Here is a 26,390-nt window from a genome sequence, read left to right as displayed (position 1 = left end):
TATGTTTGACCTGGCTATCATTCAGTATTTTAACTAATGGAATTTGTATTTAGTTATTTGACTTGTTGATATTATGGAGGAAGTGGTTATATAGTCTTATAATCTCCATGGTTCTCAACCCTAGGTACAAAACAGAATCATTGGGATTTTAAATAATTTCAGTGCTCCTGGCTTCATCATAAGCCAGTTTAATCTGTTTTGCTTTAAATCCAGTCATCAGCATTTCCTGATTCTAGACCCCAGCATCTGGAGATGGACTTCTCAGCTGAAAGGCTCCCAAGGTGTAGGTTTCTGAGGAGCTGTGTGCCCTTCCTTAACTGGATATCCTTGTTTGAAAATCCAATTCAGATACTCTCCTGTGCTCTTCCCCTGGCCTTTGCCATTTCTGTCCCCCATTCCTTTGAACTCTTGGGACATTGAGCTCTTTCTCAATGATCTTGTCTCTAGTTCTCTGTTTTCTCAAATACTTCACAGTTGAGGGTTTAATCCATCCTTGGTAAAAGTGACTTCAGGCTTCTGCCTGCCTTGATAGAGGTGCCCACATAATAGGGTTTTTGCCAACTTGGGATCTGGAATTTTGTCTGTTCTCACCAGGACTAGCCCAAGATTGAAAGTGGGCAGAGTTTGTCTTCAGACCCCAACTTCTCTGCTCAAGTGTACCTAATTACACATACAAGCCATTAAATCCATGTCAGATTCAACTTGTTGAACAGTCGTCAGTCTTCTTAGCTTAATAAAGATAAATGTATGTAGAGGGTGGTAATAGTAATCTGAGCTAATGTCTCGTGCACTGTGTTTAAGGGATGGTGCCTGAAGTGAAGAGTTTTTACAAGAAGACAAAAGAGCATTTAAATGAAATTTGGAGTGGACTATCCAGAGACGAACATATCTTTTCCTGAAGTTGGAGTGTTCTGGCAGAGGTGCTACTGAGGAAGGGAGAGAGTGCACTTGAAAGAATGATTTAAGTATTGGATCCAGGGGTTTTGGTCCTGTGAGAGTTTCTTGGGAATGAATAAGCGTTTCTCAGAATGTTCTGAAAACAAGTTTTAGGCATGCAGTCTTCTGTGGGCTATAAATCCCAGATCTTAGATTTTATGTTGTTGTAGGCTTTCAAAAGACAAGGTACCAGTTGCAGAGTTGTAAAACTCAAAGATGCAGTGTAACATAGGAACTAATAAACTTTCTAGTCTACGTAAATTCAGCTCAACATGCACTGATAAATCCTTGACTTACTATACATTATGGTTTTTGTCTCTTAGTGGGTAGAATAGTTGATGAAGAAACAGAAGTCTTGGGTGACCATGTCATATTTGTCATCTTCAGGTCTGTTGTAGTTTGGTTGGGGGGGGGGACATGGGGGGACGGGGGATCTTGAACATCATCAGAAATATGCCCTAGGTTTTAGGAAATCAGATTTCATTAAGTATTTAGGGAAATGCTCTCTCATGACCCAGGTCTTGGACCATAACTGGGAAAATGGCTTAACAATTAGAGATTCTCAAAAACGAAATTCATGATATGTAATCAGAAATTACCATAGCAAAGAATGGAGGTCAAGGTTAATGGACAGGTACTACTTTATCTCTCTCAGAGGTTATGAGAAGAGTACAATATACCTAAGTGTGAAGGAATTATAAAGATCTATTTAAAAAAAAATGGGGTGACTCAGTCGGTTGAATTTCCGACTTTGGCTCAGGTCATGATCTCATGGTTCGTGAGTTCGAGCCCCGCATCAGTCTCTGTGCTGACAGCTAGCTCAGAGCCTGGAACCTGCTTTGGATTCTGTGTCTTCCTCTCTCTGCCCCACCCCTGTTCACGCTCTGTCTCTCAAAAATAAATAAATATTAAAAAAAACAAACCAACTATTACCTGACCTAACTTTTGACAAATGCTAAGGCAAATAAGGATTTTGTAAAGATATTTTCCTAGTGTGACCACAGGCTTATTACATGGCATCAGGTGAGGTAACAGAGTCCAAGAAGAATGACTCTAACTCATTCTCTTTTTTATTTTTCATTAAATAAAATAACCTTTAAACAAGAAAAGATAAGAGGAAATAATCCCTGGTAAGGGGGGAGGTGATGCCTAGGAAAGGGAAGGGGATTCCTGGCACAGGACTACCCAGCTTCTTAGATGTAAGTGTGCTGCTTATGTAAGTGACCTTTTCAACATGCCGAGAGGTCATGCTGTTAAGCGTGTTTGAGTAACTGTGTAAAAGTACAGTGGCAGTATAGACCTAGACATAAGCAAATGTATTTTTCCAGAAGGGAAAGGAAGAAAGTGGATTCTGTCTTACAAAATGTGGTGAATTTGAAGAAGCACAAGTATTAGAATGTTAATAAAATTTATTTTTTATTTTTATTTATTAGTTTTTTATGTCTTTTATTTATTTTTGAGAGACACAGAGAGACAGTGTGAGCAGGAGAGAGTCAGAGAGAGAGGGAGACAGAATCTGAAGCAGACTCCAGGCTCTGAGCTAGCTGTCAGCACAGAGCCTGGCGCAGGGCTCGAACCCATGACCTGTGAGATCATGACCTGAGCCGAAGCTGGATGCTTAACTGACTGAGCCACTCAGGCGCCCCTAAAATTTATTTTTTAAGTCATGGAAATAATAAACATTGGGAGCTATTCTGGGTTTATTAAGACAAAAATGCCAGAACAACTTCATTGCCCCTTTTTGGTAGGTTTTAGTAGATGAGAAGAACAAAAGATTATAAAGTATTGATCTTGTTGGACAAGATAGTGAAATGTAGGTGGAATAGTAGTCAGGCAGATGTGTAAATGGTTATAGAATTAAAGAATTAGGATGATATTACTGATAATATGTCACATACTGTCTTTCAGCAGACTAGACTTTGACCATTTCAGAGAATTGTTAATGATTTGATGATTAAGTTGAAAAAGGACATGGGATCGAGGAGGAAGCTAGTGATGTGAAATGATGAAGACAGCATCTAAAAAACGGTCTCACCTGACTGAAATGTTTGCCAAATTTGGCAGGATGAATTATAATACAGAGAGATACTTGTGTGTTGCATTTTGTAGTTTACAAAAAGCTCTTTCATACCCTCTGTCTTATCTGGTTTCTGAAGGACCCAAAGAGACAGGCAGAACTAGTGATCAGCATTACTCCTGTTTTACAGAACAGAAACCCAGCACTCTCGGAGAGTAACTGACTCAAGTCACATTTTGCTTGTTGTGCTGCTGCTAGTGGTGATGATTTGTTTTTGTTTATTTTCTTTCCTTCTTTTCTGCCAAAAGAAATTCTAGCTTTATTCTGAGCGTGGTGAATATAGAATACGTTATGCCTGTGTGTGTGTGTGTGTGTGTGTGTGTGTGTGTGTGTGTGTGTGTATTTTTATAGCTATAAATTGTATGTATTTAAAGTATACAGTTGATGAGTTTTGATATGTGTATGTATTTGGGAAACCATCACCACAGTCAAAAAAAAGGTATTTGTGAAGTTTCTCTGTGTACCTTTGTAATTCACCCCTTTTTCCCTCCTTCTTCTTACCTTGCTCCTCAGGTAACCACCAATCTGCTGTCATCATAGATTAGTTTGCATCACCTAGAATTTTATCTAAATACAATCACATAATATGTTCTTTTTTGTCCTTTTTCACTCAGAAAATTATTTTCAGACTCATTGATGTTGCATGTATTAAAGTTTATTGCTTTGTATTGCTCAGTAGGATTCTGTGGTAAACAGTTGTTTACCCATTTATCCAGGAATGCACACTTGGGATTATTAATCATAATTATTAATGCTCATTCCTAGTTTTTGGTTGGAAATCAAATTATTATGAGTATTCACATATAAGCCTTTGTGTTGGATATATTTTCAGTTGTCTTGGACAAATAACTACAGTGGAACAACTGAGTCATAATAGTTTAATATTTCAAGAAACTGCTAAACTATAATATTGTGTATTGATTATACTAAAACAGAAAAGAGAAGAAGAAATCTTTCACACTCCCATTAGTATAGGATGAGTTCCAGTTGCTCCACATCATCTCTAGCACTTGATGTGGTCAGTCTTTTTAATTTTAGTCATTTTAGTGGATACATACTGGTGTCTCATTGTGGTTTTAATTTTGATTTCCTTAATAACTAATCACATTCAAACTATTTTGTGTGCTTATTTGCTATCCCCATCTATTTTTAAATGAATCTGTCACCTGTTTTTTATAGGTTATTTGTCTTGTTGAGTGGAAGAGTTTTGTATATTGTATGTACTTGTCCTTTGTCTTAGTTTGGAAATGTAGTCCCTTTTGTGGCTTGTCTTTTCATTCTTTTCAGAATATCTTTTGATGGGGCTCCTGGGTCACTCAGTTGGTTGAGCCTCTGGCCCTTGATTACTGCTCAGGTCATGATCCCAAGATCCTGGGATCAAGCCCTGTGCCAGGCTTGCACTGAGCTTGGAGCCTACTTAAGATTCTCTCTTTCTCTGTCCCTCTTCCCTGCTGGAGCTCTCTCTCCCTCAAAGAAAAAAATCTTGTAAATAGCAAATAAAATTAAGCATAATTTATTGATTTTTCTTTCTTTATATGTGCTTTTCTGTTCTTTTGCCAAACTAAAGATCAGTTAGCTTTTCTTGTGTTTTCTTGTAGAAATTTTATAGTTCTAGCTCTTAAATATGATCCATTTTTGGTTAACTTTGTATTTTGCATGAATAAAGGGTCAAGGGTTTTGTTTTGCTTTGCTTATGACTATTGCTCCAACAACATTTCTTGGGGGGAAAAATTATGCTTTCTCCACTGAATTGTCTTAGCACTTTTGTTGATCATCAACTTGCCATATAAATGTGGATCTACTTCTGGACTTTTTGTTTTCTTTCATTGATTAATTTGTCATGTTTTAATGCCAGTGTCACACTGTCTTGATTACCATGGCTTTACAGTAAGTTTTGAAATTGCTTCTTTTTCAGTATTGTTTTGGCATTTTTAGGTTCTTTGCATTTCCATCTAAGTTTAGAATGAAAAGACCCTGAGATTTTGATTGGGATTGTATTGAATCTGTAGATCAATTTGGGAAGAATTGACATCTTAACAGTAGTGAGTCTTTTAATTATTGAACTCAGTATATCTCTTAACTTACTAAGTTATCCTTAAGTTTTTTGTACAGTGTTTTGTAGATTTATTGTTTAAAACTTGTACATCTTTTATTGAATTTACCCCTAAGTATTTCATATCTTTCATGCTATTTGTAAGTAGTATTTTTTAAATTTCAGAAAAACAGTTGATTTTGTATATTGGCTTTGCATCCGGCAACTTTGCTAAAGTTACTTATTCTAATTTCTTTCTTTGGAGAATCCTAAAGATTTTTTACACAGATTATCATGTGGTCTGTGAATAAAGACACCTTCACTTCTACCTTTCTAATCTATATACCTTTTATTTCTTTTCCTCGCCACGTTGCACTGGCTAGCAGCCCTAGTGTCGTGTTGGACTGGAGTGGTGAGAGCAGACTTCTTGTCTTGTTGCCCCTCCCAGAGGGAAGGCCTCCCGTCCTGTGCCACCAAGTAAAATAGTACCTGTGTTTTTTTTTCAGATGCCCTTCATCAAGTTGATGAAGTTCTCTTTTGCTTGTAGTATGCTGAGAGGTTTTTTTTTTAAATTATTTTGAATAGAAGTTGGATTTTGCAGTGTCTTTTTCTGTATCTTTTGAGATAATCCATGATTTTTATTTTTTAGTCTGGTAATATGGTGAATTATATTGATTTTTGAATCTTAAACCAATTTTTCATTCCTTCAGCAAACCTTAGTTTGGTATGATGTATCTCCTGTGTATATTGCTGGATTCCATTTGCTAAGATTTGTTGGTTTTTTTCCTTTATACATCTATATTAGTGAACGATATGGTCTTTAGTTTTCTTTTTTTCTGGTTTTGGTATCAGGATAATGCAAGGTTCATCAAATAAGTTGTTTATTATTCAAGCCCAGTGTTTCTTCTATTAGAGTACTGATGTAACTCGAAAAGCAGAATGGGAAGTTATTTATTAGCATGTTGAGAATAATCTTGTAAGATAGAAAGGCTTCTTATAGGATTTTGTGTTCGAGTTGGTGGAGCTCTGATTATTAGTTCCTATTGTTGAAATGCTTATAGACATAAAGGCATAACATGTACAAGGTAGAAAAGGAGTGATTAAAATCATCTAGTCTGAGCATGTGCTGAAGAAATGCATAAACATAATGACTGATAAGACAATATATTACCTGTGAATCACCTTACTTAAAAGCAATTACTATCACCATAAATAAAATTTATATTCTTTAAGAGCATTCCAAAATAGCCCGTCTCAGGATGCATTTTCCCTCTCCATTCATTCCATTCACAACACAGATTTCATAAAAGGCCTCTTTGGAAGCAGAGCTGGGGTAAGTACCAGCCACATTCTTGGTTTGTGACAGATTGAGAAGAGCTGACCAGTTGGTGCACTTTGAGGTATGAAGTACTGATACGCAGTACTTGTTTCTGACTCGCTCGTAGTGGAGATCACAGAGGCCCTCAGCCTGGAGGAAGTCTCCCGCACCACTTCCCCGCCTGTTGTGGCCGTTAGTCCGCGTATGGTGGCTAGGGGCCCGGGGAGGGCCTTGCACCTGCATGAGCCCCAGAACTCTTCCCAGTGTTGTGGACCAATGGTTTTTTAAGTCTTAGCTGCTAAATTTCCTTTTAAAATGAAACTATGTAGAAGCCCAATATAGAAAACAGATATCAACACGAATCTTTTAGTATAAATAAATTTTTCAAATTCAGTATTGTAACATTCTGCATTTAATGAGAAGCAGTAAAGTTGTGATGAATACAGATCTAATATAAAGGAGCATGAATAAGAGTTCAGTCATATCTTCTTAAGTAACCAGTTTATTTGGTTAAATATCAGTCTTGAGAAAAATCCTGACTTCACAGATGATTTAGTTCATGTGACTTTTTTAACAGCTTGCCTTTCAGTCTCAGAGTAATTCTTCAAGTAAACTTATCCGGAACTTGAACATAAAATTAGTTTCACAGTTCAGTCACTAACAATTTCTAACAGACTGCTCACATTTTTTTATCATGTATCTTTTTTTCTTATCACAGATAAGAAAAGGAAATTTTAACATACCAAACAGTTGAAAATGTCTTGATAAGACTGTTTATAGATTCTTTTATTGATTATTGTTATTATGCTTTGAATGAGCACACAGGCCATACATGCTCTCATGTCACTTGCCACTTAACTGCCTGTCACACCGATGTGCTGTAGTACATTTGCTTGTACAACTTTAATAGCAAATAAGTGCAGGCTCGAATGGTATTGATGGGAGGGGAGGGAGAACAAAAGACCAGTGAGTGTAGCATTACGAAGCTTCCTAATCAATGACACGTTTACAAGAAGTCCAAATACAGACACAGCAGGAAAAACTATTCTCAGATTTGTATGAAAATGAATTAATCTGGTTATTATAGCTTCAGTGTATTAATATTTGGCACAGAACTCATTTGAATGTATATATTTTTCTGTCATACTTCAAGATATTTTACTTTTTTTTCCCAAGTTTGTTTGTTTCTTTTGAGAGAGTGCATGAGCAAGGAAGAAGCAGCAGGGAGAGAGACCCCCAAGTAGGCTCTGTGCTATGAGTACAGAGCCCTTCATGGGGCTCAGTCTCACCAACCGTGAGCTCCTGACTTGAGCACAAACAAGAGTCACTTCAGAATATTTTAAACGTTGTTTTCAAAGGATATTCAAATTAAATGCTTGTGGAATTCCTGAAGCTCGTCAGCAGGACCTGAGGGTTCTGTGGAATAGTTTCAAAACCACTGTCCTAGAGCCATGTCATTCCTCATAGGAATATTTTCTTCAGCTTCTCTTCAATTCTTATTTGAAATTAGAATCCTGGGAAAATAAGAGGAAGATACATAGATCTCTACTCCAGTGTGTTAACATTTATGAGCCTTGTATACTTCGTCATAGCAAATCAGTAATTAAGAAAGCAGTCAGCAGCAAAAACTGAGACTGGATTCATTCCCCCAGGCCCTCCTGGGTGGCTCAGTCAGAATTTGGGTTCTCTCTCTCTCAAAAATAAATAAACCCCAAAAAAAGGCAATGTATAATTTACAGTATATTCTAATAATATATCTTAAAAGCACCTTATTTTTCATGCTTCACATGTTCTTGTCATATGAGCATAAATTCATATTAGTAATAGGCCTAGATTGAGATACTGATAGTTTGAGTTCCTATGCCTGATCTTTAAAATGGAATTCTGGGACTTTCTTAACTTTCATACTTTTATACAAGTTTTACCTGAAAGGAATATGATGCTATCCTTTGGCTTGTTTAAAACACACAACGCACACACAGACACACACACACGGATAGAATGATGTGTTTTGTACTCATGTTGCTTAAAGATAGACCCCCTCGTGTGCGGTGGGTTTTCTGTCCTACCCCTCTTGATTTCCCTGTCCATTTCTTCACAATTTTCATTCATCTTTTCTCTCATTTTTACTTTTTATTAGAAGCTTAAAATGTATAATTGGAAGAGATCTTAAAGGCAGTTCAGTCCTCCATTTTTCAGGAATTCATAATGAAGTGGTTTTAACCAGAGGCTGGCTGGAAAAGAGCTTGAGTACCCAGATTTATATAAAGAAGAAAGTCACAGAAATAATTATTTTCCTAACTGACCACTTTGGTTCTGGAATCTCATGTGGTCTTCCCTGCACCTTTGGACTTTGAACCACTGAGAGGCAGAACAGTGTTCGTGCCATTTTGGTAATGACCCATGGATATATGTAAATAGAAATATGCTTCTGTTAAGATCGATCCTAAGGCGGTATGAAATGGAAAGGGTCATGGATGGTGTCTAAGACTGAACCAAAATGGTGGTCCGGCCACCTCCAGCTGTGTGGGCGAGGGAAGTTAACTTAGCTTCTCTGAGTCTCATTGTCTTCATCAGAGACATAGAGAAATAACACGTAGAGCTCCTTGTGTGTATTAGGAGCTCAATAAAGTAAGTTGATTATAATGACAGAAGAGAAAGGATATGTTAGAAGCATGACAGCTAAAGGTGAGGTCAAGAGAGGACAGAGGGCTGCAGCAGACACCGGCTGAGGGGTGGGGGTGTGAGCACCGCAACAGGCCGGAGACCCGTCAGCTTGTGTCTCCTCCAGCTCTGCTGTTTCAGAACACAGGCTTCGCTTCTTTTCATAGATATTAAACAGTTTTAACCTGTATTGAACATAAACATTTTATTTTGTGGTCAAATTGTGTTTAAATTTTTAAGTGTCCCCTTTATTTTTATAAATGTTCTTCTGAGTAATCACACACATTTTAATTTAATTTACAGGTGGCCGTTTGTTGCATCTGTTTTTTCGTTATTCTTCCTCTAAATCTTGTTGGTACAATACTTGGCCGAAATCTGTCAGGTCAGCCCAACTTTCCTTGTCGTGTCAATGCTGTGCCTCGTCCCATACCGGAGAAGAAATGGTAAAGAGAATGCTAAATCTTATGTCAATTGTTTCTCACAATATAGCAATTCTTAAGGCTGTTCTGTAGATACAACTTTGAGAATTGGCATGCATTTATAAGAATGACTGTCTTAAGAATTTGTCTTTTTACCTTTTTCCTTCAACCTATAGTGTTCACGGTAGTAGTCAATTAGATGCTTATTTCACTTTCTGAATATTGGTGCCATTTACAGATAAATATAAATGCTTCGATCAGTACACTGGTGTGTAGACGTCGGTGGGAACTAAAGCTGCAGCAGTTTTATTATTGTAGTATACGGGCCGGGGTTGACCTGCCTGTTTTTTAAGTATCTGTGCCTGTTCACTCATAGATCTATGACTGCTTTTACACTCTGGCATCAGAGACAGAGACCTGTCACCTGCCAAACCTGAAATACGTACTGTCTGAAATTTCACAGAAAAAGTTTGCCAACCCTTGGCTTATAATTTCATTTTCCTACCCAGCTATTTTGTTATTCACAGACATTGTACCTGTTGAGAGATGAATTAGGACTAAGGCCAATTATAATTTACTGACTTAACATTCTTTATCTTCACTCCTGGGATAGTATAGAATCTCTGAAATACATTCTGTTGTGTTTTATGCATAAAATGTGTTCTTAAGGAATCCCAGAATTCAATGATGAGTATTTCTTTTAACAACTGAAGAGATTCTTTAAGTGCAGCAGTGTAAACACAGTTCATAGTTTGTTTGACCAGTCAACTTTGAAATTATGATTCTTGATGGATTTTTAACTTGAGAAAATTTGTATTATTTCAAATTTTGGACCTAAAATGGATGTCATTAATATGTTATATTTCTAATTTTTATAATTCAAATTTGAATAAAATGAACTCCTGAATATTATGCCTTTTAAAATTAGTAAATTGAATGTTTCAGTGCTGATTTATGCTACCCTGCATTCTTCGTTTCCTGATTCTTGCTGGCAGACAGAAGTAGAGTGATATTAGTGTGTGTACATTTATCACATTCTCATCACTTAAACAAGAACTACACGCAGTAGACTCTTATCCATACATTGAAAAGCCTCCGTTTCTAGGTAGTTGACTTCATTATAGACATAACTTGTATTAGAGACTTACATATACAGTCTTTTGTAGACTTGGAGGTCTGTAGACATTTGTAGAAATGGAGGCTGAATAAAACAGTGCCTATAGTTTAAAGGAGGGTGATCTGTTAGAGTCTTAGATTGTCCATGTTCCTTTTTTTTTCTTAGATAGTGATCATGAAAACTTTTGTGCTTTGCTTTTTAAAGTCCATTTTCTGTTTCAAATCAAGGTTAGACTCTAGGTCACTAGGGCTGGTGAAGGAGAGGAAGGAACAACACGTGACCTTGCAAAACCATGGGTCACAGTTAGGGGGAGGAAGTCCCGTGTGTATCTTTATTTTCTTTATAGAGTTATGTGGGAACTAAAATCTGAATACTAGATCTGGCCCTCATTGACTTGTTATCTTGGGCAGATAATTTTTAACCTCTGTGGTCTTGTATTCCTATAAAAGGAAGAAAGAAGACTAGATTAAATGTTCTTTAAGGTTTTTTTTTCCAGCTTTCTCACTCTGATATCTTTTCATCTTTTTCATTTGTTTATCCCAGAGATAGTAGTTTTGTATTTTTTATATGCCAGATACTGTGTGATAATACCTAGACAAATAGCTTCTGGCTGCCAGAATTTATAGTCTGGTGAGGGATGATATGTATGTAATTGCAGTTCAGTGTGGTGTGGGGTAAGTGCTGCCAGGGTTACGTTCAGGAGGCGCTGCAAGTACAGGGAGAGACCCACCCCTTTCAGGGAGACTTGGCTTTATGGGAAGAACATTTGGGCCAGTGCTCATGGGAGAAGTGTGACGAGAGAAGCCATTCCAGGTGGAGGATTACCAGTTGCATCAGCATGTGTTTGTTAAGTGAAATGAATGAGATTTGGATTTTATTTTTTATCCACTCTTGGCTCCATTATAACTCAGAACTCATAATACCTTAATTGTGTAGTTCACAAGGAAAGGAATTGCCAACCCAAGAAATGCACGAGCAAAGAGATGACAAGGCCACAGTTTAGGAAACATTATTTCACAGAGAGGTCCGAAGACTTGACTTTTCCTATGGCTTTCTATAAGGAAATGCCTGTGAAATCTTTAGAAGTTAGTAAGTGATGCAGGATAGGAGCAAACACATAGGAGTTTTTCCTGAGTTCTCTTGCTGGCAAGAATTTATATTCTCCCAATTCTTACCTTGACATTCAATGCCAGAAAGAATTTTGACTGTAACCTATGGCTGATTTGAAGTCCTGCCTCTATATTGTGCCGCTTTGAATTTTTTTTTCTTTTTTGCTAGTTTATTTCTATCCCTTAGATTATTTTCAAGTACTAAGTACCAAGTATCTGCTTTCTATTATCTGGACTTATGTAATATAATATGAAAATCACACTAGAAGTTTATTGCTAATGTTAATATTTTCCAGGTTTATGGAGCCTGCAGTTATTGTTTGCCTGGGAGGAATTTTACCTTTTGGCTCAATCTTTATTGAAATGTAAGTTGTGGCAATGCATTTATGTTTTAAGGGATGTGATTTTAATAAGAGAATGTAGGAGTTAGGGTAGGTGTAGAATCATCAGATGGGAAGGCATCTAATAGAGTTAGTCTGTTAATTTCATGGCTCCCAGAAAGGGATCCAACATTATGTATCTAAAAGTATTTCCTCCTGTGATTTCAAATATTCAAGTGAAGTTTATACATTTCTGTATTGTGTTCTAGACCCTTCTCACCTAACAAGAGATCTTAGAAATCAAAGAATGCATGCTAAAGAGTACTAGACTAGCCTTTGATCGCATGCATGATATAAGGAATTGCTGGTTTTTGTTATATTTTAAAGTATTTCTGAGGGTCCAGGGAACTAGTAAAACATTACCTACCAGTCAGGCTAGATCTTGATGTCTTCAGATACACAGTGACTCCCAGTCTCCTTCCACAGAGGCCTGCCAGAGTGCTGGGAAGTGTAAGTGTGTAGGGGTAGAAGGTATGCCACCTTGTGCACAGTTACTGTGCGTCATACCTGCATCCTTGGTCACCACTGCAAAATAGATGTCTATTCTCGGCTTATGTTCCAGTGTTCCTTGATGGGAATGCTCTGGCGTTTTTATCTGGCAGGATAGTTCTTTGTGTGGGACTTTTCGGGGACTGCAGTCATACACCTCTGGCTCTTGCCCACGAAATGCCAGTCACTGTGACTGCTCGGGATTCCCTCACACATTTCCAAATGTGCCCCTACTGATTTTCTCCTGTACAGTGGACGCCGCCTCAACAGACATGATGGGATTGGATGATTGGTTAATTCAAAGTTGGCTTATGTAAGGCTTATTAAAAAAAAAAAAAGCTTCATACATTTTATTTTACCTTAAGACAACTAAAGGTACATCTTTCACTCATTTGTTAAAAATAAAGAACCAGAATATTTGATTTAGATCTAGTCGATGTTTCCGTCATTTTCCCTTTGACATCTATAATGCACCTTCTGTGTTTCCAGCCTTTTAAAGGTGGGACAAGAACATAAAGACCTGTCTCAAGCATTGAGTCCGAAATCCCTGAGGATTTGTGCATTTCTCCCCAAGATTTTCGTAGCTGTGTCGCCCACACCTAATATCATGTTGTTGTTTTTTAAGTGACTCATGTTATTGAATTCTCCAAAACATTCATAGAGTGTTCATTGAAATCAGGCATCCATTTTGCTGTCATATTTATTGGTGTGTGTAACATTCAATTAAATTATCTAACTATAGTAACAAGTACAGTTGATACAGGTTTGGGTCACCCATGCTGGTCACCTACCAGCTGTTGGTGTGCTCTGGGCATTAGTCAGTACCTTAGAGGGACTGGAGTGCATGCCACTCTAGCTTGTGGTTTAATAAAGCCAGCTCAGGAACCTCTTCTGTACATCTAGGCTGATATACTGTGTTCTCACCCTGACTTTGACCTCTATTTTTCCCTCCTACCCCTGTTTCCAGTACCTTCTGGATCACATCTCTTGCTGTTTTCTCAGGTACTCTGTTCCATTAGATAGCCTCTCTGCTGTATCCTTAAGTTCTTTGTTTTGATGACCCTGATGCATTCTCCTCTTGGTAGCCACAGTGATCTTAAGGTATCAGTCTGATCATGTCACTTCTTCGCTAAAGGTTTTTCATTTTCATTGAGGTAAGGTCCCCAAAATGCTGTAACTTAGCCAGTAAGGACCCTTGTCATACAGGATCTGGCCTCATCTGCTTCTCCAGCCTCATCTCTTAGCTCTCACCCCTTCTTTTGAAGTTCTAGCCATATTCAGTTACTTTGAGTGTTTCTAAAAACAGTGAATTCCCTTATTTGTAAGCTTTGCCTTTGCTGTTCCTATTTCTACAACATTCTTCTGGCTCCCCTTACTCCCATATGTCATATTATTCTCTCACTACTCCTCCCAAGAGCCCCACCTAACCAACTGATAAGATGCCCCTCTTAGTTGCATTGGTGAAAGTATGTGGTGCGTCAGGACTGCCTCCTTACTGGTGTTCCCCTCTTTACAGTAGTGTCCTTGAGGGCAGAGACTGTCATCTTCATAGTTCTGTTCTTATTGCTTCTCTGATATGTGGGAGCGCCTTCAAATACCTACTGGAAGGATGAGTGACAAATAAGTGAGCTAAACAGAAAGAGTAAGAAGAAAAGAGGCTAACAGCCCCCTTCTTTCTAATAAAGACTTGGAGAATGGAATTAGAGTGAAGGTTCTTTTTCTTCATGTAAAATGTTAATGCCCTTTCTCTTGATGTCCTCCAGAAATAGCAGGAAGGTTCATTAAGCTTTCTTTTTTCTGATTATTTTTATTTTCCTAATTTTATACATTATTACTCTATCAAACCTACTTTTAAAATTTTAGTAGGGTGTTTTGCAAAATATAAAATACACTGCTTGAACAGTGGTGTATCTAGAAAAAATGAAAAAATGAGAGAATTGCCTTTATTCGACAGATATGAATTTTTAGCTATTTTCATTTTTCTTTGCCATATTTTACTCCTTTAAGCTTCTAATGTATTCAGTTTGCTTAGAGATGGATGCCCTACTAAAAAATCTGTTCTTGAAAGATTATCCAAGAAAATATTTTTGAGAGATTTTTGGAGCATTGAACAGATGAAAAAGGATAAGACAAACTGTTGGAAGTTGCTTGAAAGTAAATAATTCAGGGGTGCCTGCGTGACTCAGTCAGTTAAGCGTCCAACTCTTGATTCCGGCTCAGGTCATGATCTGACAGTTCATGAGCTCAAGCTCCATATGGTGTGCTATGCAGACAGTGCAGAGACTGTTTGGGATTCTCTCCCTTTCTCTCAACCCCCCCCCCCCCCGCTCATGTTTTCTCTTTCTCTCTCTCTCTCAAAATAAATAAACATTTTTTAAAAAGGAAATAATTGAGGTGTAGGTTAGATGATAGTGAGAACTGAGATGTGAGGTGTAGCAAAGGGGTGAGCTTCAAAAATAAGAGACAAAACTGTGTGTTCGTTGCATTTTCTGTAGGTATTTCATCTTCACATCGTTCTGGGCCTATAAGATCTATTATGTCTATGGCTTCATGATGTTGGTGCTGGTCATCCTGTGCATTGTGACCGTCTGTGTGACCATCGTGTGCACATACTTTCTACTCAATGCAGAGGATTACAGGTGGTAAGTATTTCTATCTGGGAAGAACCTCAGGAGACCATAATATTTTTAAATAAGATGCCATCTGAAGTGTATTGAGTAGAGTAAAAGATCTGTGTAGAAATTTTGCTACTTGAGATAGTATAAGAAACTTTTTTAGTATGAAAATGATGAAGATTTTAGAGGAAAAGTAATATTAGCCAAAAAAAAGTTTTTGTGTTTATAATGGTCACTTTTTTGCAAACTGTTTTTCCAAATTGCTTGATGTGGAAAGAACATTATGAGGAGGCATTGCTCTATTTTAAACAAAAGAAGACAGTTCTGAGAAGGAAGTGGTTTATTTAAGGTCCTTTATAATAGGGAATCTGACAGAATTCTGAATCTCTTCCATTTCTTAGGCTTTCTCTTTGGTGATATATTTAAATGCTATCTACATGCATTTGTTTTTAAACATACAGAATTTTGAAGAATGTTCTTATAAAATTCTTTGCCTTAATATCTGTTTCAGTTCCATTCATTCACCTTTTTTTTCAGGCAATGGACAAGTTTTCTCTCTGCTGCATCAACTGCAATCTATGTTTACATGTATTCCTTTTACTACTATTTTTTCAAAACAAAGTAAGTGGAGACATTTTCTCGTTTTGTATTTGGGAAATTAAAGTTGTCATTTAAGTACTAGAATTTAAGAATAAAAGGTAGAGTACAGGGAGCATAGTCAACGGGATTGTAATCATGTTGTGTAGTGACAAATGGTAGCCATACTTGTGAGCACAGAGTAACACGTAAACTTGTTGAATCACTGTGTACCCTTGCAACTAATGTAACATTGTGTGTCAACTAACTATACTTCAACTTAAAGAAATTAAATAAGTAGAATTTAAGGTCCTGTGTTGAAAGTAAAAATGGGTATACTATACGTATTTTTGGTTTTATTTTAGGATGTATGGCTTATTTCAGACATCATTTTACTTTGGATATATGGCGGTATTTAGCACAGCCTTGGGGATAATGTGTGGTAAGTTCTGAAACTTTTGGAATATCATGAGTAAATTTTTGAGATTTTTAGAATCAGAAAAATACAGTAATTGGAAATTAAATTATATGTCACTGATTCCCTTTTGACTATTCCTCAAAAATTTATCATTGATTATTTTTTAATATTCTGTCCCTAATAATTCTGTATAGTGCTGTTTTCTGTACCACAATTAGTTTCTCGTTCATATCGAAGTTTGGTGTTTTTTTTAACTTAGGCTCATTGGAAAAGATTACGGTGTAAACACATTAAGGTGTTGACTGAATATTCCTGTTGGGAAGTTTCTAGGACTGTTCACGGAGATAACAGTGTCCGGGAGGCAGTATCTGGGGTCCAAGTAGACAACTTGGGAGTCTGCAGACCGGGCCAAGTTCTGGCTGTGCCACATTGTATGTTCTGTACCTGATCCAGTTCTCCATGCTCTCAGAAATCTGTAAAATGAGGATAAGACCGCTGTGTTTTGTGTCTGTCACAATCTTCCATTAAATAGAAGACTAATTATTACCATATGATAGAGTCTCTAGCATGTGTGAAATAGCTAGAAAATATAAAGAACTTTTGGAAGCAGCATGATCAACAGAAAGGGCATGGAGGACTTGAGAGCCTGAGAGGCCCAGATTAATTCTCCATGCTGCTTTTTTGTGGCCAGGGGAAGTCCTGTGGAGCGCTCTCAATCTCTTTTTCTCATTTGTGAAACGGCTGTACCTGTCAGCACAGTTGTCTGTAGTAGTGTCATGTGTAAAGCACACGTGCGATGCAGGTCTGCTCTCGGGGGTTAGGAGACACCAGTGATGTGGGAGACACAGCAGGGAGTGGGAAGAGCCGGGGGTTCTGGGGTCAGTCAGTCCTGGGTGCAGACCCTGCTGCCCCTGCTTAATAGCCATGGTACTCTGGCCAAGTTACTGAACCTTTCTCCCTCGGTGTTTTCATTTGCAGAACAAAAGTAACACCTACCTCAGAGGGTTGTGATGTGGTTGCAGTGATTAGATGTGGACAGACAGGGCGAGGGCTGATGCTCAGTGAGCGGTGGCTGCTGCTGTTCCCATATTGACAAGGGCTAAAAACCCCTGGGCTTCCTCTGTTCTGGGATTGTGTCTCTGCTTCTGTGGTTCGTTCAAGTTTCCCCATCTTGTGTTTCTGCCTCAAAACAATTTTATGAACAGTAGTACCTTAAGGAAAACGCATACAAGTAACTTAGTTTTTTTTCTGGCTCAGGTTTTCACTTGATAAGTGAGGCGAATTCCCTACTTACCTCATAGGAATGAAGCCAGGCTTAAGGACTAATCACTGTGGAAACATTTCAAGATAGTTTATAATTCATACTCTTCTCCTTTCTCTCTTATTTGCCATTAAAAAAATTTTTTTTTCTTTTTTGGTAGTTCCATCTCTAGCTATAGGGTAAGCAATAGAATAAGGAAGATATAATTTTGTTAGAAGCTAGGTTCTGATACGACATTTGTGGACTTCTAGTGTGCCAAGATTGTTTTTTTCCTCCATCAAAAGAATCCTTTCCATAGATTGGTGGTTATCAAGGGCAGGGGGATTACGGGCATGGGCAAAATGGGTGGAGGTTGTCAAAAGGTACAGTCTTTCAGTTACAAGATTAATAAATTCCGGTCATGTATGGTGACTAAAGTTAACAATTCTGTCTTATATATTTGAAAGGTGCTAAGAGATTAGATCTTAAAAATTCTCATCACAAGAAAAAAATTTTAACTATGGATGTTAATCAAATTTATCATGGAAGTGGGGTACCTGGGTGGCTCAGTCAGTTAAGGATCTGACTTCAGCTCAGGTCATGATCTCTCACTTCATGGGTTCAAGCCCTGGTTTGGGCTCTGTCCTGACAGCTCAGAGCCTGGAGCCTCTCTCTCCCTCTCTCTCTGCCCCTCCCCTGCTCACACTCTTTCTCTGTCTTTCTCAAAGAATAAACAAACATTAAAAAATTTTTTTAAATTTTATTGTGGAGGTTGTTTTTTACAATATATACATGTATCAAACCACTACACTGTACACCTTAAATGAAAACAAATGTTTTATGTCAAATAAAGTCTGTCCCATTTATATATAACCATGTACGTGAGCACGGGCGCACACTCACACACATGTGACATTAACTGTAAAGCAGTAAAACTAACTCCACAAACCATAAGGAGAGACAGTTCTTTATATTATGGTCACATATTAAAGCTTCTGTGATAACCTTTTCTTGTGATAATTAGTTAACCAACTTTGAGGGAAAGATGACTAGGAATTGGAGGTTAAAACTAGGTATGCATCACAGGGGAACATCCTTGTGTATCTCTAGGTGATCAGAAGTTTCCTTTAGTGTTTCTAGTCTGCCTGCCTTCAGAGTGTCGTTCCTCAGACCCCTCTTTATTTAATCTGAGATCTTGATCATCACCAGCATTCGGTGATACATAGAATCATGGAATTATTACAGAGGGTTACATATTTTTTTCTTTATATGTGATCTTAGGAAGACCTAGAGAGATACTGTCTTGACATTTACAAAGAAAATGAAATGAATTTAGCTAATTTTTTTTAGTGCTTTTCCTGTTGCAGTTTCACCTTGTTGCCTGAAAATCTGGGCATATTTACAGTCCCTGCTGTTCGGCAGTGTCCCAGCATTTCTCCTTTAATGGGTTTGTGTGCCGTCGGTGCTAATCTATTTGGAGGGCGGGGGGCGGACCGTTCAGATGAACTGATTAAAATGCCATCATAATACAAAAATTATATATGCTTATCAGGTTATATTGCTAAAGATTTTTTTCAGTCAGTAATCAAAAGAAAAATATTGATTTTTTTTAACATAAGAGAAATAAATGACTTTTGATAGAAATAATTAGATTGTTATAGTTTTCATTTCTTGAGCATAGCATTTTTAGTTTTAAGGAAATTAAGTTTAAAAGTATATCTCTTATTCTCGAGACATTTTCTTTTCTAGAGAGCATATTTAGTGTCTTCCTTTTATAAAATCATATTTTTATAAGTTTATTCTTGAGATGCTCATAAGATTAGGGAAAAATGATTCTCTAGGTTGATACTGTTTTGCTCTTAAGCATATTTCTGCTCAGAGGGGAGCAATGTTTTATAAGTCTGGAATATTAGATTTGGTTATTGGACCATGTTATACAAGTTAAATTTGTGATTCTAGTTAAAACTTTACAGAGTTTTAATGTTTTAAGAATTCGGGTTTATCTTTACGAAATTGATTTTTTTTCCTTTACTTTGTAAGGACTTCTATTATAACTATTTTCAAAATAAATTATCACTGTTTTCAAGGGTGGTGTAATTACTTCATATTTATAATAGACATTATAAAATAAATGTCTATTTATTGCAAAAATAATTGGAAATAGGTTTGCTCTGTTACTTGGTGGGTTATAAGAATACTTTTAGTATAACAGGGAACCTGGGTGGCTCAGTTGGTTAAACATCTGACTTTGACTCAGGTCATGATCTCACAGTTTGTGAGTTCGAGCCCCACATTGGGCTTTCTGTTATCAGTGCAGAGCCTGCTTTGGATCCTCTGTCTCCCTCTTCCTCTGCTGCTTCCCTGCTTGTGCTCTCCCTCTCTCTCAAAAATAAACATTAAAAAAAAATATATATATGTATATATATTTTTTGTATACTATATATGTTATATATATTTTGTGTATATATACTGTATATATTTTGTATACTATACACACACACACACACACACACACACACACACACACGGGTACATGGGGATTCACTATATAGTGGATATATGTACCACCATGTACCACCCAGCATCAGTAATCATCAGCTCATGGCCAGTCTTGTCTTACTCATATTCCCGCATTATCCCTCTTTATTCTGATATGAATCTCAGATCTCATGTCATTAATAGCTGTAAATATTTCAGTATGTGTGTGTATATGTAATAACTAATATAGTTATATAATATGTATAATAGTATATAGTAATTATATAATATTTCACTATACTCATATATATAATTAGTTCATATGCTCAAATATTCAATTAGTATTCACATTTACCCCACCCATCCCCATTTCTTTTTTTTTTTAATATTTGTTTTTGAGAGAGAGCAAGAGAGTATGAGTGGGGGAGGGGCAGAGAGAGAGAGGAGGGAGCACAGAATCCAAAGCGGGCTGCAGGCCCCGAGCTGCCAACACAGAGCCCAATGTGGGGCTCAAAATCATGAACTGTGAGATCATGACCTGAACCAAAGTCAGACGCTTAACTGACTGAGCCACGCAGGTACCCTCCTCCCTGTTTCTTTTTTTTAATAGAGTTTGTTTGCATCAAGATCTAATTAAGGTCCAAACATTGCTTGGTTAAAATGTTTCTTAGGGCTTTTTAAATCTATTGGTATTCTCTCTCTTTTCCTTTGCAATATACTTAAGAAACTTCCACGCTGAATTTTGCTGAGGTGTCATTTAATGTTTCTTTTCCATGTACTTCTCCCCATATTTCTTGTAAGGTGATAGGACTAATCATACTCAGGAGTACTTGTCCAGCAGTGCTTAATAGGGGTTTGTAAACTTAATCAAGAGGCACTTAATATCTGGTTTTTTCTTTGTGCAGTTAGCAGCCATTGATAATTATTACCTAGTTCAAATAATGCATTAATGGTTATAATATTCTAATTTTTGTTGTTCCTTATATGCATATTAGCTGGGGTACTTCTACAAGGAGAAACTTCTTTTCATCAACCATTTGGTTACCTTGAGGTATAGTTCATATATAGGAAAGGCAGAATAGACTTATGTCTTCCTTGTATACACCAGTTGGTTAATAAAAGTTCAAAGGTGACTAATTAGGGGTGTGTGTGTGTGTGTGTGTGTGTGTGTGTTTATCATTATTAACTTATGGAAGATTAGCTTTTGAACTTTCCATTAGATTGGGCTTAGATGGTAAATTTCTAAATCCAGTGGAGAATCTTCTCTGTGACTTGATTAACTAGTTAATAAGACTATTTGGAAGATCCCTTAGTATTTGTAGTAAAGAGCTATCCACTTCATTAATTAATTCAACAAATATTTATGGAGTATCTATCATGTGCCCAGTACTCTCTTAGACATAGGAGCTAGATACCCAACTTAACAAAACAGATAAATACCCTTGCTTTCTGGTGTTTTGAGCCTCATTTGAGGCTAATTATTCAAAAACAACATTTCATAACTCCTGACCTTCTTACTTGTCTCTCTTATCCACTTCTTTAAATATGTCGTCTTTTCTACCAACCACACACAACTTCTTTAAAGATAAAAAAGAAACCTTTCTTTAGAGCTTCAAATGCCACTGAGCCATGGTTCTCAGTCCTTTCCTGAGAGAATCCCATAACTTCTTACTTCATTAGGTGTCATATGATTTGGGGAACATGTTAAAATGGTTTAAATGACTTAGAATAATATATGCTCAAATTTTAAAAAGACTTAATCGATTTTTGTTCTTATCAAGTTATTCTTGCTTTATAAGTGATGTATTTTAATTCATAGTTATTAATTATACATGTAACTGATAGTTCTTTTTTTAAATAGTTTATTGTCAAATTGGTTTCCATATAACACCCAGTGCTTCTCCCCACGAGTGCCCCCCACCATGACCATCAGCCCCCTGCCTCCCTCCCCCTCCCCCTTCAGTAACTGATAATTCTAAAAATATTACATGAGGTATCAGATGATTTGCAAAACAAATGATACAACTTTAATGAATTCAGAGTGAATACTAACATAAAGATGTAATCTTGAAAAATGAGTAACTTTCCAGAACAAAGAGCATTTAGTATTTAATAAATGATGGATACTGCTCTGTATGTATTTACTTCAAAACATCTTCTTTTATCTTTGCAGGAGCAATTGGTTACATGGGAACAAGTGCCTTTGTCCGAAAAATCTATACTAATGTGAAAATTGACTAGAGACCCAAGAAAACCTGGAACTTCGGATCAATTTCTCTTTCATGGGGTGGGACTTGCACAGCAAAAAAAGCGCAAGAAAAGATTTGGGCTTTCACACTGGGTACTTTGTGGGTCTCTCTTTCGTGGACGGCTTAACGTAACATCTGTTTCCATTGATCCTAGGTTCTTACTGACTGCTTTCTCCAACTGTTCACAGCAAATGCTTGGATTTTATGCAGTAGGCATTACTACAGTACATGGCTAATCTTCCCAAAAACTAGCTTATTAAAGATGAAATAGACCAGCTCTCTTCAGTGAAGAGGACAAATAGTTTATTTAAAGCATTTGTTCCAATAAAATAAATAGAGGGAAACTTGGATGCTAAAATTACATGAATAGAATCTTCTGGTACTCAGTGTTTCTACATTATTGAAAAATGATGTTCCAGAAAGATTACTCTTTTCTCTTATTTTTACTGTCATCGTCACCCTGTTGTGGGACATTTTTATATATTGAATCTGGGTTCTTTTTTGACCTATTTCCCTCCCCCCAATTCAGCTGCATCCTTTCTTTTTAAAAGAGAGAACTAAAAAATATGAAGTCCTGCATGTAATATATCTGCTGTCATCTTAGTTGGACCAACTTCCCATTTATTTATCTTAAAACTTCAGTTCCATCTTAATTCCATCCAAAGAAGATACAGTGTGAAGATAGAGTTGTACTCTCTACAATGCAATTTACTGTACAGTTAGAAAGCAAAGTGTTAAATGGAGAAGATATTTGTTTTTATTAAACATTTTGAGATTTAGATAAACTACATTTTAACTGAATGTCTAAAGTGATTATCTTTTTCCTTCCCCCAAGTTAGTCTTACATCTTTTTTGGGTTTGAATGAAGGTTTTACATAAGAAATTATTAAAAACAAGGGGGGTGGGTAATAAATGTATATAACATTAAATAATGTATCGTAGGTGTAGATTCTCAAATGCATTTGGTTGTACAGATTGACTACGGAGTACTTTTTTCTGATGATGATTGGTGTAGAAATGTGTGAATTTGGGTGGCTTTTTACATCTTGCCTACCACTGCATGAAACATGGGGCTCCTTCACAAAGTGTGTGTCAGACTTCCTTTGGGAGGGGGGATTGTTTTCTTCTGTTTCTTTTCTGAGACTCCTACAGGAGCTAAATTTGTAATTTAGAAGCATTTAATTTTGTTAATCCTGTCTGGGGCACTTAAGTAACATCTAAAGCATTGCTGCTTTAGAATGGTAAAATAAACTTTCCTGACCAAATTGTTTTGTGAAAATAGATGTGTTTGAAATTTGAAGATATCTTTTCAAAAGGCAATATTACTGAATGCAGTTTTTTAATGTACTGTAAACTATGCTTTTCTAATACAGGAGACCCACACTTTAAAATCCCCAAACTTGCTTACATCTGGATTATCCAGTATAGCCATAAAGTAAATGATAAGCCCTTTGAATTAAATTGTGGCACAAAAATCTGTTCAGATTGATGTACCGTGTAAAGTGAGGATGGGGTAAGAGTGGTTAGCTTACTGTTGGATCAGCAAATAAAGGTTACAGTTTTCTAAGAGAAGTGATTTTAATTTTGAATACATCTTTCTGGAACTATCCATAATGTGAAGTTTTCCTAGAACCATTGAGTTTCTAGTTTAATAGTTTGCTATGCAAATGACCACCTAAAACAATACTGTATATTGGTATTTTTAGAAAGACTCAAAACTGCTGTATTTAAACTTTAATGTGAAACTCATGCCATTCATAGTTACATAAGATGTTCTCATTACAAAATATGTTTCTATAAATTGACTCTGCATCCTATTATGTGGTATGTAAGGACTATAAAGAGTGAAAAGTTTGATTTCTTACCACTTAAGTACGGCTGACATGAACAAACAGGAATTTGATCAGAAGCTGTAGGTAAATCCTTCTTCAGGCCAAAATGTTGTATTAAATGCAATCTACCAATTCTTCCATTTTCTCTTCCTTTGCCCCTGCCTTTAAGATCTTACAGGAAAAGAAACTGAAAATCAGTGTTTAATGGCTTCTATAACTTTTTACTACATGTAAAGTACTTACAACAATGTATAGCCTGTCTGATGGAATAGAAATTGGACAGCAAGCTTTTGTCTTAATAAAATGAAATTTGTTTCTCATGAATCTTGCAGGTAAGATGTAGGGATTTAAGAAAATGTATGCTTTAGCTGCTTTCAGGTATACCAATTCTTTTTACTAAATTGAGTTCTATTTCAATTCCTTTGGAATCTAAAGTGAAAAATCATTTTCTAATTTCCAAATATCTTAAGAATGTCATTAAAAGGAATATAAGTTGCCTTGAAAGTCCTTTAGAAAAATATGTCTTAGTTTATGCCTTCCTGGAGGGGCTGGCTCTATGTGTGTCTTGAAGATGTAATCCACAAACAGTTTAGCTCCCTGGCCTTTGGTTATAGAGTAGTAAAATCGAATATTATTTAAGTTAATTAAAAGGTGAGGTTCTTACACTCCATTAATGTTGTGTATCTGTCTTTCGTTTGCTCAACTTATCAACTGATGCTTTGAACACTGTCAAAATCTAAGGATAAACTTTCCTCCTTGTGTCTATAAGCATGCTTCTCCTGAAATTTAGCTATAGTAGTAATTAACATCATTATTCATCTATCCTCATATAAGGTCAGGATAAGGTGAAAGTGAAATGGCTGGAGGTATGGTAAAGCATTCTTAGGTATATCCTGTTGGGCTCCTAAATTGTACTATGTTTGACAAATCAAGCCCCACCCTCTTAGAATTCATTATACTGTGATGATATCTCAACTTAGCAAATGGTACAATTGGGTGTTTTCCATTGACAGTGGTTATAAAAGGTGGTTGCTGCAAATTCTACTTCCAAAATCCATTTTACTTAGGGTTTAGCCACAGATTGTATTCAGTTTGTTAAAGCCTTTGTTTCCTAAGTGTTTACTAACCACCTTATGCCAAATGTCTTGCAAATAATATTCCTTTATGATTTCCTGAATTTTTACAAATATTAAAAAGAAAAAATGTATTAATGTAATTTGTTCAGGCAAAGCTATATACTGAAGGGCTTCTGTATATGAATTCTGGGAAAGAAAAGCCTAATTGTAATTTATACCTGCAGTTCCATCTGGGTTTTAAGTTTAGATTTGAGCATGTCTTAGTGCTTCAGTCTGTTTATTTATTGGAACATGTAATAAATAGGAGCAGTGATGTATGGAAACCCAAGTATTCATTAATGTTTATATCTTCATAAAAATTCCATAGTTATGAAGCTGTATTTTAGCAATCAAGATGTCAAAGAGATCGGAGAAGTGAAAATTTATAAAGATTGTTTGGAAGTGTGTCCAGAAGTAGACGAAGATGTAGAGGTAGAGAAGATCAGAAAGGAAAGAAACATAGAGCTGCAGAAATTTTGTAAGATTTAGATGCAGTGTGAGGAATAACTCTAGTTCTCTCTTATGAGCTCTTCTGAAAGCCGTCTGATTTGGCATTCTTACTGGAGCTGTAGGCGGAATTGTGCAAAGACAGAAGTAAAACTTAAGTTCTTATTTTACTGTGTCAGGCAAGGGGAACAGAGCGGCTGTCGTGTGAGCAGCTTACGCGGGAGTCCTGGGGAGCTGGGCGCCTTTCGTGTATCTGCCCCAGGTCCTCAGTTCAGGTCATTTGAAAGTTATAAATGTGATAAGTAAGATCTTAAGGCAAAGTACAAATAACATGGAATTCTGTTTTGAAGGATAAAGAGTACACTTGGAAAAGCAGTCCCACTTGGGCTTTTCATCTGTGTTAAATTTGAACCTATAAATCCCCACAGAACATGGATAGTACCAGTTGGAAGGAAACAGTTACTGCTTGGTGATTACTTCCATTTTGTACACACCTTTGGTTTGTGTAGGTCATATTCCAGCTGGCTTTTTAGTACTAGATACCCAGTATATACTGTATCAAATACATTTGAGGTTCTAATCTAGTCTGTCAATCTAACTGAAGTTGAATTTTTAAAATAAAAAGTTAAATGTATTTTCCTTGGATGCTTTATTTCTTTCCTTTTTGAAACAAGTGAACAAACATAAAGGATAACCCATTATCGTCAGTATACACATAAAGGGATTACTGATACATAGCCCTCCACAAACTGGAGTCAGCAAACATTTGCTGTAAAGGGCAGATAGGAAATACAGAGGCTTTGAGAGGCAGGTGCAACTACTCTACCTTTGTAGCACAACAGCCATAGTAGGTAGTCCGTAAACCAGTGAGCACGCTGT

General features: G+C 36.7%; 1 protein-coding gene across 2 annotated transcripts in view; it reads left to right on the top strand.

Moving 5' to 3' along the window:
* The window catches only part of TM9SF3 (transmembrane 9 superfamily member 3), a 56,396-nt gene extending 30,251 nt beyond the window's left edge, over positions 1-26,145 (top strand). The window contains exons 9-14 of one of the 2 annotated variants that reach the window (XM_029932313.1): positions 9,331-9,470; positions 11,969-12,037; positions 15,037-15,183; positions 15,694-15,777; positions 16,098-16,174; positions 22,042-26,145. In XM_029932313.1, coding sequence (XP_029788173.1) covers positions 9,331-9,470; positions 11,969-12,037; positions 15,037-15,183; positions 15,694-15,777; positions 16,098-16,174; positions 22,042-22,109 — 585 coding nt within the window. In that variant the 3' untranslated portion in view covers positions 22,110-26,145. Of the gene's footprint in view, positions 1-9,330; positions 9,471-11,968; positions 12,038-15,036; positions 15,184-15,693; positions 15,778-16,097; positions 16,175-16,473; positions 16,669-22,041 lie in introns of those variants that run through there. The other variant, XM_029932312.1, reaches the window with a different exon arrangement.
* The last annotated feature ends 245 nt before the right edge of the window (positions 26,146-26,390 follow it).

The sequence above is a fragment of the Suricata suricatta genome, chromosome 2 (assembly GCF_006229205.1).
Source record: "Suricata suricatta isolate VVHF042 chromosome 2, meerkat_22Aug2017_6uvM2_HiC, whole genome shotgun sequence".
Taxonomy (NCBI): domain Eukaryota; kingdom Metazoa; phylum Chordata; class Mammalia; order Carnivora; family Herpestidae; genus Suricata; species Suricata suricatta.
This window is presented reverse-complemented; position numbering and strand designations above follow the sequence as displayed.